At 42.6% G+C, this 15940-nt stretch overlaps 1 protein-coding gene across 8 annotated transcripts in view; it reads right to left on the reverse strand.

Moving 5' to 3' along the window:
* Positions 1-6886: 6886 nt before the first annotated feature.
* The window catches only part of spag9a (sperm associated antigen 9a), a 37989-nt gene continuing 28935 nt past the window's right edge, over positions 6887-15940 (reverse strand). For 5 of the 8 annotated variants that reach the window (XM_080776329.1, XM_080776330.1, XM_080776328.1 and 2 more), the window contains 5 exons: positions 15617-15730; positions 14529-14564; positions 12833-13009; positions 12241-12378; positions 6887-9895 (listed from right to left, as the gene is read on the reverse strand). In XM_080776329.1, the coding sequence (XP_080632455.1) occupies positions 9777-9895; positions 12241-12378; positions 12833-13009; positions 14529-14564; positions 15617-15730 (584 nt within the window). In that variant the 3' untranslated portion in view covers positions 6887-9776. The remainder of the gene's footprint in view (positions 9896-12240; positions 12379-12832; positions 13010-14528; positions 14565-15616; positions 15731-15940) is intronic. The other 3 variants (XM_080776335.1, XM_080776334.1, XM_080776331.1) reach the window with 1 other exon arrangement.

Consider the following 15940-nt stretch of genomic DNA (forward strand, 5'->3'; position numbering starts at 1 on the left):
ACGCCAAAAATAGCAGACCTACTACAAACTCACAAGTTCACAACGTGTCGTATGTTCAGGTTGGCTATATTTTCCGCACACCGTAAAATATTAATTTCAGACCAGAATTTGCACTATACTTTGCTAGGAAGCACAATAACTGTAGCGTATTTCAAAAACCTAGAGAGAGAGGGAGCGGGAGAGATATTTATTATCTGAATAGTGTTTGATATGCCAGTTTTCCTTGGTGAAGTCCCCAGCCAAATGAGTTAACATAGCATCGAAATCAGTCAACCACAATATTTTCATGGGGATCATCATGAAAATGTTTATGCAAGTGGTATGTGTACCTCCGACACTACATCATGACGTATTATTGCATTATTTTTATTTCATTAGTTTTATTCATATTGCTTCAATGCATCAAACATAGTATTTTCAAAGTGTGTTCTATAGGGTTTTATGCTATAATGAGGCTGTGATGTTTTACAAGGTTTGCAATGTTTAGTGTATGTGTTTTGTTATGTAGTCTGTTTTGTCGACTCTGTACAGTAATGATTGTGACATGTATCTGTGTTCGGAGTCCCTTGAAAACAAGATGGTACATGATCTCAATGTTGTTTTTTTCATCATCAACACTACTAGAGACACCCCATTCGGATGTTGTCAATGACTCAATGGGACATTATCACGTTTAATCAGATTATTGATTGGTCTAAGTAGGTGAGATACTGACCTACCGACGAGCTCAGTAGGGTGCTTTGTCATTATTCTGTGTGATGGCTACTGTTTAGAGAGCAGATGGTGTCACCCTAAACTCCACTATGTCTCTCAACACCCTCAACACTGTCACCTGCTATAAATAGGTGTGTGCACCCACCCTCACAGCCACACACGCAAGCACGCATGCATGCACACACACACGCACACGCGCACACACACACACACACACACACACACGCACACCCACTCCTTAGTTGCAACCAATCAAACATACACGTGCAGATTGTACCAAACTATATTGTATATCTGCTTTCCACGATATTCATCGGCCAATACAGGAGTGTCCGTTCTTTTATGGAGTAGTCACGTGGGCTTATGCATGGTATGTGTGTTTCGCACTCGGCAAACAATCGCTGTGGTGCCTTGCATGCTGTGTTGGCTTGGAAAACGCTTAGCGCAGACTATCAGGGTGAAATACTGCATGGCTCCGCGGGAGGCCAAGGGCACTCGGGCACTCGCACCAGGCTTTTAAATCACATGAGCTGGTACACACACACACACACACACACACACACACATCATACATCTAAATGCAATGTATGTGCAAGCAGTATAGCCACACGTGTGTCTCTCTCTGCATATATATACGTGTGTATATATTACACACACACACACACACACACACACACACACACACCCAGTAGGCTATATTTCAATTACCCTATTCTCCCTGTATAATTCCTCATATATATTCCACAGGCAGGAAGTATTCCCTGTGTGTGTGTGTGTGTGTGTGTGTGTGTGTGTGTGTGTGTGTGTGTGTGTGTGTGTGTGTGTGTGTGTGTGTGTGTGTGTGTGTGTGTGTGTGCGTGCGTGTGTGTATGGCTCAGAGACTCATGCAGCATCACTTGCAAACAGCAGAGGGCAGTCTCTGAATAACAGGCTGTAGCCTATAGACCCTCAGAGTTAAATAAATGATGATGAAACACTAATGATTTTAGTGTAGATTAGACAAAAAAAAGGAGAAAATAAATTGTATCAAATGGGGGTCCGTCGTGGCCTTAATTTATATCAAACCGGGGTTCCTTAAAGGGCCACTTTACCCCTTTTGCAACCAGATCTTATTTTAATGATGTTTGGTAGATGTGTTTTTAGATATTTTAGTATTTCAAAGTGTCCATGCAGGGCTTCATGATGTCATGGACACTGGGCTCACTTCCTTCCTGGACTACAATTCCCATAATGCTTTTGTCCACTGCTCCTCCTTGTGGATAGGGGGAGGGCTGTCTTACTGAGACAACATGCAGTCCAGGAAGGAAGTGAGCCCAGTGTCCATGACATCTTGGAGCCCATGGACATACTAAAATATCTAAAAACACATATTACCCACATAAAAACCACAGGAAAGTGTTTCTTGTCTCCCAGACATCATTAAAATAAGATCTGGTTGCAAAAGGGGTGAAGTGGCCCTTTAACAAACAAAGAGGTCGGTGTGCACACCAATAGTGGGGAGGTGCTGATCACTGGAGCTAAACTAAAAAGAGGAGATGAACTCACGATGCAAATACGCAACGTTTCAGTAGAAGATGCCTTCTTCAGGGTGTAATCGGTGGTTCCTTGAAATGAAAAAGGTTGTGAATCACTGACACTAGAAATGGCGAACCAAACTGCTGGCACTTACTTAATTGAAACGCGCGCGCGCACACACACACACACACACACACACACACACACACACACACACACACACACACACACACACACACACACACACACACACACACACACACACACACACACACACACACACACACACACACACACACACACACATTCAATTGACTTGGCGAGAGTACGGATGGACCCAATTTTGAACACACTTTTTACATGACAGACAGACAGACAGACAGACAGAGCACAGAGAGAGAGAGAGAGATAGAGAGAGCAGCTGCTGTTATGCTGACCTTTTTAAGTGAAAATGTGGGTTTACATATGCAAGGTTTCCACCCCACAGCGACGTTATGTAACAGTGAAGGTGCGTGCCGATCCGCCACACAGGGGTTGGAAAGGGGGGATTGGGTAGTGGGTTTGTCTGCCTCTCATCTTCTACCCAGCCCAGCCCAGCTGGAGTCACAACACAACACTGAACCCTAAAATCCTCAGTGCTTATTTTATTTTCTTTCACTGCGAGAGTGTATAGATGGGACCAAATTAATGAACACTAAGGATTGTTACTGTGTACAGCTAGGGCACTGCTCCATCTCTGCTTGGCTCTATTGCAGCATCCCTCCCCACTCCCTCTCTCTACCCTTCTCCCCCCCCCTATTTCTCCCTCCATCTCTCTCCCACCCACCCCCCCTCTCTCTCTCACTCTATCTCTCTCTCTCTCCATGAAGGTCATTCCATCCCTTGTCTCTTCTTTGTCCCTCTGTGTGACGTTTAATCTGTGTACTTCCAACCGCACGTTGCCAACCCAGACACACCTCTCTGTGCGTTCCCCGGCACATCGCCGGGAGTGGGACACTCCCTGAGGTGGCCCGTCGGTCCCTCCTGCCGACACACTCGCCTTTTGTCGAACCAACAACGGACCACAACAAGGCAACTGCAGCAGCATGTGAGACGTTTCAGACCCCGAATATAGTCCAACATTATTAGTTACCACGTATTATTTCAGAATATGCCTACATGAATAAATAATCAATCACATTATTTCACAAAATGAGAGGATGGACTACCGCTGTGTGCTGTGTGTTGCGGGGGTGAGTTCTGTTGCTTTTTTAAACGCAGCAGCGGAAAGCAGCCAGGAATGTTAATGGTCCCAGAATCCCCTCTTTGGGCTGCGACGCACTCAGTGACGTCAGAAAGCCCAGCGCGTCGGGCTCCTCCGGCTTGTGTGTGTGTGGGTGGGTGTTTAGGTGTGTGTGTGTGTGTTTGTGTGTAAGCCTCGTGCTCACCCCCGCATGGCTTAGGGAGGGAGAGAGAGAGGTGAAGAGGGTGGGTACCATATTACATTGTGATGTAATTTCATGGAAGTGCTTATGTGTTGTGGTGCTGCTGCATGATCCTCCAAAAATAGTCCTAAAGCAGTGCTGCCACAGTGCCCCCCACTGGTGGAGGAAGGGAGAGGACAAAGGATCATGGTCTGGTGATGCTAACCACCTCAATGTCCCATACGTGGGGCGACAGAGCTTTTGCCTTTGCTGCCCCAACCCTGTGGAATGCCCTCCCTAAAACACTCAGAGATGCCCCCACCTCCAAACCTGCCCTCAAAACCGTCCTCTTCAATATTGCTTTCCCTATAGCTAACTAATTTCACATGTAAAGCGTCTTTGGGTACTTGGGCGCTATCTTAGTTTGAGAAATGATTATCATTATTATTTATTATTACTAGAGCGGTGCCCGTGGGGCCTCTACGGCGGTGCCCGTTGGGCACTGGCCTACTTGGAACGATGCAAGTTGGAAATGCATGCCCCACCCAAATATTATGTGTTGGATGGAGCCTCTACAGTGGTGCCTGTTGGGCACTGGCCTACTTGGAACGATGCAAGTTGGAAATGAATGCCCCACCCAGAAAATTATTGCTGCCCATATATGGAGTTCTTTGTCAGGCATGCCCAAATATGGAGTCAGACGTCAGAATGATGTCATAACAGGCTGGCTCCATATATGGACACTGGACAGGAGCCCTGTCCAGAGTCTCTGTGACTTGGTGCATTTCTCAAGTTAAAGTAGCCTACCTCAAGTTCGTTCCTCAAAATCCTCAAAAAAGGACACCCGCTGGCCTAGTGGTCGAGGCTCTTGCCTGACAGCGTGTTGCGTGTTTGAGTCCCATTCATGACGACCTTTGCTGCATGTCTCTCCCCTTCTCTCTCTCTCTCTCTCCTTCCTGTCTGGCACAAAAGCAAAAAAACAAATCCTCAAAAAAAGTAAAAGTCATACTTTCCACCACTAGTTAGGCCTACATCACTACTGTAGCATAATAAATGTTGTAAGGTAAATGTCAAATATAGAACACAATGAAGAAAAAAAAAGAATTGCCCAGTCCTAGTTCTATTACAGCCCAACACAGCCTTTCCTTATCCTGCAGTGCTAACTTGTTAATTTGTTTATTAGGCATTGAACAAACATAGCCCATATAGTAGCCTAAAATGAACAAAGACCACCATCTGGTGGTAATGGGGGGGAATGGAGTACGTGATTTACACTTTAGAGGTGGTTCTCAACTTGTTTTGATTGATTGATTGAAATATTTATTAACAGTTTCATCAGTTTGCAGAATTACGGTACATTTCAAGCACAAACTCAATACAAAGACTGTTAACTGTGAGTGGACGACCCAATTAAGCATTACACTTGTTTACAAGAGGCGGGTCCACCATGTTCAATTCATCAAAACATCATGAAGCCTAGAAGTACCATGGCATGGGAAGATGAGGTTATTTTTCTATAGGCTAGAAGAACCTCGTCTTCCCATAGCCTACCATTTTGTTTCTGGCAATAAATAAATAATGAATTAATACACATTAATTCATTAATAAATACACAAAAATACATAAATACCGGTAGATACATCTCTTTACTCTCATCATCAATGAGAATGGATGTTACAATGGTAGGCTACTGTCACGTGTCGCTTAAGGTAATGTATGTGGCCTATAGCAGTGGTTCCCAAAGTGGGGTCCGGGGACCCCCAGGGGTACCTGAGGGAGTTCCAGGGGGGACCCATCTATTTTGTTCATGTTCATAAAGTGCTAAAGTGTTTAAAGCAGTGGTTCCCAAACTTTTTCATGTCAAGGACCCCCAAATTGACACTACTTAGCCCGTGGACCCCCATTTGAAAAGATATGCGTCTACATTTAGACGTCTACATTTAGACGTCTGTATACATTTAGACGTCTACATTTAAACGTCTACATTTAGACGTATACATTTATTTGTTATCCGTGTTGCGAGGATGAGGGGGTACCTGGAAAAATATCTACCCCAAAAGGGGTACTACCTGGTCCAAAAAAGTTTGGGAACCCCTGGCCTATAGGCACTTACCAGCATAGTAAACGTTCCATTTCGTACCTTGTTCGTTTTCTTTAAACGTCTACTCTCCATTAGGCCAATACGGTATGTTTTCCTGTACTAGGCTATACTTACATCAAGTTCAGCTGTTTGACGACGTCTGAAGCCCATTTAGAGTTGATATGGTTGATATCCATGGATGTGTTTTTGTTTAGTTTTTTGAAGAAATGTTGAAATGAAATCAAACTTCAAGTATTAAGTTCAAGTAAAGTCTATCAAACAACATAAACAATGCATGTGGTCTCGTCTCGGAGTCGGAGGCTAAACAGTAAACAACATCTGAAGCCAGGTTTACACTTCGCCGCATGATGGTGGTGTCCAGAGTTTGGAGAAACCATAGAGTATTAAAGCGGGATAAAACCTTAACCGGTAGATAGGCCTCAGGGCAGGCTATAATTCGTGAGCATAGGCCTACGATTTACAAACCCACAAACGCATAGCGAATACGGATATAGTGGGTGTGATATTTTCGTCTCGAGCGTGACATCGTTTGAAATAGGCGCCACAATAAGCACCACTGCACCAGCTGTAATCTGATTGCCTTAATTATGACGAATCTCGAGCAGAGCTCTCAAAGTAAAGTTCTCTGCTCCGGGGCTCCTCCCCCACAAACCTTTTAACAGGGTAATGTAATTTCCTGTGTTCTGGTGAATTTGAGTTTGATACTTTTATCAAGCTTGCTTTGCTAGCATTGGGAAATGATAGGTTGCCATTAAAACGCAAAATGTAGGCCTACAGAAATGTATTTGATGACTGTAAGACCCATATTTAATAACCATTCATTATTTAAGTGAACATCTCTGCCAAATCTTAGTATAGTAGGCCTATAGTATAGTATACTATAGTAGATGTAAGTTCCTGTGTTCTGGTGAATTTGGAGACTGTGATACCAAATCCAGGAGAAATCCATCCAATCCAATAACAATGCAGGGGACCTGCAGGAAATGTGGTCGAAATGCTGGAGACTTGGAAATCAAATAGCAGATATACATCTTCATAGGCTAGGCCTACTTTCTCTATTTGTCATGGGTAGGCTACGACAAATATCAAAAGTTGAAATGTGTAGACAGAGACAACAATAAAACACAGCATGACAAAGAAGTCCCAATGAAATTGAGTTTAATAGATTGTTAAAAATAAGACTATGATGTTTCTTTGCTTTTCTTTTTAGCAAACATTGAGCATAAGGAACCACAGTTCTTGGTGTGTGACAGCCACAGACAGTTATTGAAACCCGATGGCAAACATTTTAATTTCAAGGACCTCCTATAACTCTGGGAGTGTACAAATGGAGCAAAATGAAATGGACCCTTACGAGTCCATTTGGTTCCATTTGCACACTCTCAGGAGTTACAGACCTTTAAGGGTCCATTTGGAACACCGTCAAGGAACCCCAAATGTCCTCTGGACACCACTTTAAGAACCACTGTCCAAAATCAAATAGCTGTTCACATACAGTATCATGTATACTATACAGTATACACATATTCCACGTGTAGGCTCATCTGCACTATCAAATACACACACTAGACAGCTTCTCTATATATATATATATCTCACGCACATACACGCACGCACGCACGCACACACACACACACACACACACACACACACACACACACACACACACACACACACACACACACCCCACCCAAAACGGTGGCAATAAACAGATGTAGCCGACAATATACAGTAGCAGTGTTCTCTTAAAAAACCCAAACAAAACAAAAAACATGCATAGCTTAGGACAATGGATGCGCTGTTCAAGGACCCAAATCACGTTTATGCCTGGGCAGATCTTATCTCATGGTTTGCCAAATATTTCCAAAGTAAGTTTCACATCATTCAACCTAAATGAACAATATGTAAACCCACAGGACTAAAATATATATCATTTTTCTTTTCATTTTTTTTACAAGAGGTTCTTATTATCTTATTATCTTGTTCATGTATAAAGTTACATTCTGAACCAAGTCGGGCTCAATAATAATAAAGGAAATAAAATAAATACTGGAATGGCTACAACATGATATGAGGTTATTCCTTGGAAAATGGAGAAGAAATGGGCTCCTCGCCCACTGCCAAATATAAAAACAAATCTACACACAAATTATTGGTATCCTGCTGTTATGTTAAAGACCCCACAGAATACGGACTACTTAATAAAAGTTCTCACGGACAAGTAGAAAAACAGCACAATGTGCAAAATGAAACTGAACCAGTAATAACAATAAAGATCATGATAACAATGATAAAAATTGGCTTCAGGTCACCAAACATATTTTGTAACGCAACAAAATATGAAACAAATGAAGGGAGCCCTGTCTGGACGTCCATTATAGGTACAACATAAACATGTTGCTTTCTTCTAGTCCCTGCAAAGCGTTAAAAATATATATCCTTCAAATGATCATATCGACAAGACTTTTAACTTGGAAACGATGACTGATGAAAAAAAAAGGATGTTCATGAAATTGTTCAGTATTTTTCCACAATTCTTCTTTCGTCCTTTGGTAAGCAAGGTGACACGTCACTTGAAATAAAATAATGTGTTACATAGTGTTCCCTCCACGCCCTTAGCATGTCAGCATAGTGTACACATTGCCACGAGTGTTCTTCTAAACTTCAAGCCACTAACATATTTTGTAAAGTGCCGACAAGATCTAGCATGAAGGAAGCCCCCCAAATGTAGTGGCACAGGCAGATTTCCGCAAAACGAGAACAAATCATTAGTTGAGTTTACAGGTTAAAAAAGGCAGAGCAGGCAGACATTGAGCATAAGGAACCACAGTTCTTGGTGTGTGACAGCCACAGACAGTTATTGAAACCCGATGGCAAACATTTTAATTTCAAGGACCTCCTATAACTCTGGGAGTGTACAAATGGAGCAAAATGAAATGGACCCTTACGAGTCCATTTGGTTCCATTTGCACACTCTCAGGAGTTACAGACCTTTAAGGGTCCATTTGGAACACCGTCAAGGAACCCCAAATGTCCTCTGGACACCACTTTAAGAACCACTGTCCAAAATCAAATAGCTGTTCACATACAGTATCATGTATACTATACAGTATACACATATTCCACGTGTAGGCTCATCTGCACTATCAAATACACACACTAGACAGCTTCTCTATATATATATATATCTCACGCACATACACGCACGCACGCACGCACACACACACACACACACACACACACACACACACACACACACACACACACACACACACACCCCACCCAAAACGGTGGCAATAAACAGATGTAGCCGACAATATACAGTAGCAGTGTTCTCTTAAAAAACCCAAACAAAACAAAAAACATGCATAGCTTAGGACAATGGATGCGCTGTTCAAGGACCCAAATCACGTTTATGCCTGGGCAGATCTTATCTCATGGTTTGCCAAATATTTCCAAAGTAAGTTTCACATCATTCAACCTAAATGAACAATATGTCAACAGCTGCATAGCTTACATCACAGCCTTTTTAATTGACAATGTAATTACAGTACTTAAGCTATGCTTATCCCTTTATTACACGTTAATGGAATACTTCGCACCAAAATGCCCTTTTTTCCTTCTATCAAATTCTCACCTCATAAAGACTTGAATTCATTGCTGTTCTCTTTGCTTTTGGATTCAAGGCTTCATGGATTGATTTTTTGATTATTTTTGGGCGGAATATTCCTATTCCTTTAAGCTGGCACTTTTCCTATGTGCACGTGGGATTCTGCTGTCCTACCAAGACGGAAGAGGGGTCCCATCATTGGACGGATTCATTAACTCACGGTAGAACACGTGCCAGCTACCTAACCAAGTTAAAAGTTTGTAAAGAATAAAATATATAAAAAAAACACTAAAAATGTCTTTAAAAAAACCAAAGAAAAACCAGGGTAGTTACCTTTACAGGTAATTATGAAATTAAGGGGAGGAGCATGCGAGGGTTGAGGTGGGTGTTTGGCGACCCTGGCGGCGGACGGGGCGGCAGTCTTTTGATTGGCTCAGTCCTGACAGGCTGTGACCTGCCAAACGATAAGATGGCTGCGCTCGGCCTTGGTGGGGGCTGCCTGCGGCCTGCCTGTGGGCTCCGACACGCCGTCCAACTCACTGCCCTCGTCTCCTGGAGGAAGGGGGACAAAGGTAGACGTACTAGACAGTTTAAGACCAGGGGTGTTGATCACACACATTTTAGTCATCACAGCATGTGACGGTTCGAAAAAAACAAAACCTGTACTTTTTCTTACAAACTGTTATAAAGTATTCAATTAAAAGAAATTCTCAAACTTCTTAGTGACTGCAAATGGATGTAAAAACAAACTGTAAACATCCTCAAATACCAATACAATGCGGCTGATACTTAATCATCAATAAACAATTAACGCATCGTGATCTGCACGCATGCATCTCATAGATGCATCTGCGTGTCTACCAGCTATATGGGGTCCGCTGAGTACAAAACACAAAAATACAACGCTGTCGTGTCCAGTCCAGATGTGAGCAACCTACCTACTGTATAAAGCCACTGGCCGCTTGGGCTATTGATGCTTTAGAGAAAACCAATTTACAATTTAGGCATTTAGCAGACGCTCTTAATTCAGAGCGATTTACATTAAGCAAGAACAAAAAGCATGGCAATACATTATATACATGTACATACAAAGTAGTTATCATGAATCATACGTAAGCTAAGAAGTAACATAACAGTGGAATATCTATAAAAAAGAAACTACCGGTATGCATATATATACTATATAGTGCTATGTTTATATAAAATGCTATAAGTCTACATAAAAGTCTTTTAGTTTTGACTACCGCAAAGCTACCGTTGTGCAGAGCCGTTGAAGTATGACAGAGTTGCGTCATTGAGGGGGCAGAAAACAGCGCTCGAGCACTGTTCATGCAGCCTGGAGTGTGACAAGCTGGAGTTTGAAATACATTGTTTTCAACGAGAGCGGCGCAAATAACAGCAATTTTAGGCATGTGTGCAACATGACAACTGTTTTAAAGTATTGTACAGTGACAACTATTGAAACTTTATTGCAAACCAATTCACTTGAAACCTGACACCTTGTGTGTGTCCTGGGCTCTTGGCCGCTCTGCAGTCTACAGGCTACAGCAGCATAGACTGTAAAAAATATGGACAAAGCGTTCCCCGGGTCTAACATGAACGTAAAATGAAGCCTGTCAGTCCTTGCAATGGAAGTGGCCATCTTTCTAGATCCGTTTTGGTCCAGCTGGCCATTGGCTGGCCCAGACAACGAGGCGGGACTTCCCCCCTTCTTCTCCGTTGGTTTTTATTTTGACTCGAGTGGGAGGGGAATCCCTATCATAGACTGTAACGGTAGCCACGCCCCTCAGAACATACGCAAATTTATGGTCATTTTTTTAATTAATGGGACCATAATTTTCCAAAAAGAATATTATGACATTAGTGACTTTAAACTAGTGACTGGAAGAAGAAAGTATTCATGACCATGTTTATTAAGGTAATACAGTCTAGGTGAAGTTGAGCCCAAATACATGGACTTCTATGGGGCTATGGGTTTTTCTGGGTCCAATGACAGCGCCACAACAGGCCATTATATGAACTTTCATTTCCTTAGTGGCTTCACAAAATATCTGTCTGACTGCCCCCCTGTACAGCAGCCAGCACTGCCTAGCAGCAGTCAAGCTTGAGCACCGGCGAGCACTGCGACTGCTTCCGTCGGTTTAAATAAATTAATCCGGTTTACTAGATGAAACCGGAACGTACCGGTTGAACCGTAAACCCAAACCGTCACATGCTTAGGCCGGACTGGGCAAAACCTATAGTGCACGCGCAAATGAATGCGTGATTGTGCGTATGCACCCACAGTTTACGCTGCCTTGTTTTTTCATTCAACATGCTATCTTAGTCTCTGCTACAGTATAACTACAGTGACTCACTTTAGGAATTGTGATTATTATGAAGAAGCAAACAGTACTTTTATGAATATATTAGCAACTTAAACTCTATACTTGACCGGAGTCCCTCAGGACTGTTTTCGCTCTACATTAAATATCTTTGCTGAAAAAAGCAGATCTACAACCTAGATCTGCTATTTTCTGTGAACGATTTCCATACAATGTTTAAGTGGTTAACTTATAGTCGAAAGCTACAATACAGTTGTAATGAGAGATATATATATAAAACAATGCTATTTAGGCTGTCTTGGGAGCCACAACCTTTGAAATTGAAGAGTTAGCAGTCTGTGTAAATGTATATGCATTGATGGTGTCTCTTGTTCTGTACCAGTCAGGATGATTGTATAGGGTGTATACATCTGTATACTTTATTCATATTTGTTTGAGGGCATACTGTACTTCTTTGCCCTGTAGATGCACACACTCTCACACACACACACACACACACACACACACACACACACACACACACACACACACACACACACACACACACACACACAACGTGCAGCAATTCCTTACCCATTCTGAAGTCGATGTAGCCCTCGCCTCCGCTCATGACCAGGAAGGATTTGGGTTCGGAGGTAGCCGTGTCAGAGGACTCGGATGGCGGGTCATCAGAGCCGGAGTCCGTGCAGCCTGGGGGAGGCATCACCTGACCTGGAGGTGGCGCCAGAGCTCATGTCAGGCCCTGGTGGCTATGTAAGGTGCTAGTATAGACAACATTCAGTCCACTAGATGTCGCACTAGGGCTGCACAATAATCAACAATGTATCCTCATCTCAATATCAACAAACATGCACAATAAACACATCACAAAACTAAGACTTTTACATTTCACAAAGGGAAACCTTATTTCCAGGTTTGTATTCATTTTTAACAAACCGGGTATAAATTATGTTTTTTCTTTAGATTTGAGTCATTGCAATATTCAACAATGTTATGCATATCACATGTTGTTCTAATATTGTGTGGGGTACAGTATGTCAAACTACTGCACATCACAACACCCGGCATAAGGTTCCTCATTTCCCTGAGTAGCACAAGACAGCATTCATGCCGTCATCCCGGTACGGTACGGTTTCTTCCTACCATGGTCTCGTCCCTCTCTTACCCGGTACGGCGGCGAAGAACTTGACGGCGTCTCTGTGTCCGTGGAAGCAGAGCTGGGCGTGGGCCATGGAGCAGAAGGGGACAAAGGTTGCGGGAGCGGTGCTCTCTGTGCCGTCGTCGACGTACAGCCGCACCGCAGCACCGGGATGTCTGGACACAATGCCTGTCGTCTTGTTGACTGCAATGACACGGAGACACGAGCAGTGGTGGATAAGGTATATCGTTGATGTCATTCCCGTTTAAATGATTGTTTAGGGGAGATATTACATTTTTTGGTTGGGTCCAGAGCTAAAAGGTTTGGGCACCACTGATTTAGACAGAAAGAAAAAGTCCAAATGCCAGGTGAGGCTTGGCTGTTTGAGAGTGCCAACAGGTCAGAACATGAGCATGTTAATGATGCATACATTCTGTACGCACATGGCAAGCACATACACTACTGTAACTGTACCACTAGGCCTGTCACAATGATTACACAAATGCCTGAGAACAGATTCACAATGGTTTGACATAATCCCAAATATATAAATAAACAGAAGCACAACGTGTTGCAATTGTGAGCTTGTAGATAGCCATTTCCACTTTTTTTATATATCGTTTTAATTATTAAATATGGCAGTCAAGTAATTTGTCATATTTGCTGTGTGCCACTTTTGTTTATGAAGCCAAACAGAGTTTTTTATATACGTATTTCAGCACTGAATGCAAAACAAAACACAATTAAACCGTTAATCGCAAGTATTTATTCGTCAAGTAAAATGTCATGATCGTGACAGCCTGGTGAGTGCCCAGCCCTGATTCCTCAGCAAACAGACCAACACAAGACCAAGTTATTAGCAGAGATCACACACACACACACACACACACACACACACACACACACACACACACACACACACACACACACACGTTTGTTTGTGGTCAGTATTTTGCATTGCCTAAAGCAGCAGGGTATCAGTACAGAGCGATGACTTCATGGTTCCGGACCCTGAGGAGAGGATCAGATGCCAGACCCCAAAACCATGGAGAGAGAGAGAGAGAGAGAGAGAGAGAGAGAGAGAGAGAGAGAGAGACACACACAGAAAGAGACAGAGAGAGAGAGAGAGAGAGAGAGAAGCTGCCAATGGTATCATTGTAGTCAGGCAGAAACCTCTTATCTCCATATTTCAATTTCCAGATTAATTTCTATGTAAAGCTAGTTTCTACAAAAGTAGCGCTGTGTGAGCTGGTATTTTTGCTATTAATTTCGTATTATTCTTTCTTAAGTCGTTAAGTCTGTTTGTGGGTTTTATAAATATTGAGCCAATGAAAAGCACTATTAGCACGAGCTTGTGACTAAATAAAAAAAACATACTTTGGGTCCACTGTGTACCACAGGTTACTTTTGGACATAGCTACAAGGTTTTGGACATAGCTACAAGGTTTTGAACATAGCTACAAGGTTTTGAACATAGCTACAAGGTTTTGAACATAGCTACAAGGTTTTGAACATAGCTACAAGGTTTTGAACATAGCTACAAGGTTTTGAACATAGCTACAAGGTTTTGAACATAGCTACAAGGTTTTGAACATAGCTACAAGGTTTCCACCGACAGCGACGATATCTAATGGCTGACACGTTGCTCCCTCTCTTTTGAGAGAGAGAGGGAGAGGGAAGGGGGTGTGTGGGGGGATTGATGTGCAATGGTACAGAAACTCACCCCTAAGACGTGAGTGTCCATGCTGAGGACCTGTACCTTTGGTGAGAAGTGGATGGAGGAGGAAGGAGAGGACAGAATGGAGGTTGGGAGGATGGAGGGAGCGGAGGAGAGGACAGAATGGAGGATGAGAGGATGGAGGGAGGAAGGAGAGGACAGAATGGAGGATGAGAGGATGGAGGGAGCGGAGGAGGAAATGAGGTTGGTGACAATAAATTGCTTCCCTCCCACAATGACAAATAACCTCTTGCGGTGACTCCTGCTCGTTTAGAAAATGAGTTAAAAAAAAAGATAATATCAGATAAAACAAATAAAATATATAATAAGAGACACTGCACATGACAAATTAACAAAACTCTTAATATTTTCCACTGGTGCCGAACAGACTAATCTAAAGTCGAGCCGGTGGAAACTATAGAGGAGATGATGGTTTGGTGTGCATGGTGTCATGTAGGTCTGGGTGATATGACTTCAAATCAACTATCAACTATTTCAAACGTTTGCCTCAATTACAATTCATTAATGTTTTTATTTTTTATTTTTGTTTTTCATAGTGAAATTGGCAGATCCCCAAGCTCAAAAAGAGCTTGTAGATTCTCTATTTTTGAACACCACCAATATACAACAAAGCATAATACTATTATAAGTCTATTATAAGTCCGTTTTCGGTTTCTAAAATATCAGTTTCGATATATTTTCGGCCACTTAAACCCCAGCATCTGTATTCTGGGGAAACCTTCGCAGAACACAATAGCTATTTCAGCATGCAACCAAACTCATCGTCATAAAATGACTTGTCTTTTAGTTATACTGGATCTCTTCTCCACTAGTCCCTGTTCATTTTAGTCTAGTTTTTATTATTTGATGAAATTGTCAGTATATTTAGTCTTAGTTTTAGCCATAGTTTTTGTTTAGTTTTCCTCCGTGAAAACTGGTAGTCGCCCAAAAAAAATCGTTATAGTTTGAGTCGACGAAATCAACGCTTTGTATAGAGCCCTGAGGGACTCCGCTGGACCACATATAATGGGGTTCAAGTGGTTCATCGCCCTGCCCTTGTGTGATGATGCCAGTGTGGAGAAGGGTGCGGTTACCTTCGGACAGCGGGATGGAGATGATGACGCCGTTGCCGGTCCCCACCCAGAGTCGGCTGCATGACACACTCAGAGCCGTGATCCTCACAAAGGAGAAGCCCAGCTTCCCGGTGCCTGGAGGAGCGTGCACACAAAGACAGGTGTTTGTGTTTATTCTGTTTTAGTGTGTCTTTTTTGTATTGTCCAGGTGTTTTTACTTTCTTCCTGCCTTGACCACCTTACCCCCCCTCAATTTCACCCACTTTTTTTACTTGTAAAACTGTGATGTGACAATAAAGTTGATTCTGATTTATAATGTTTCCACGCATTTAATAATACAATATC

The sequence above is a fragment of the Protomyctophum bolini genome (genome assembly GCF_963924005.1).
Source record: "Protomyctophum bolini genome assembly, chromosome: 11".
NCBI classification, from domain to species: Eukaryota; Metazoa; Chordata; class Actinopteri; order Myctophiformes; family Myctophidae; genus Protomyctophum; species Protomyctophum bolini.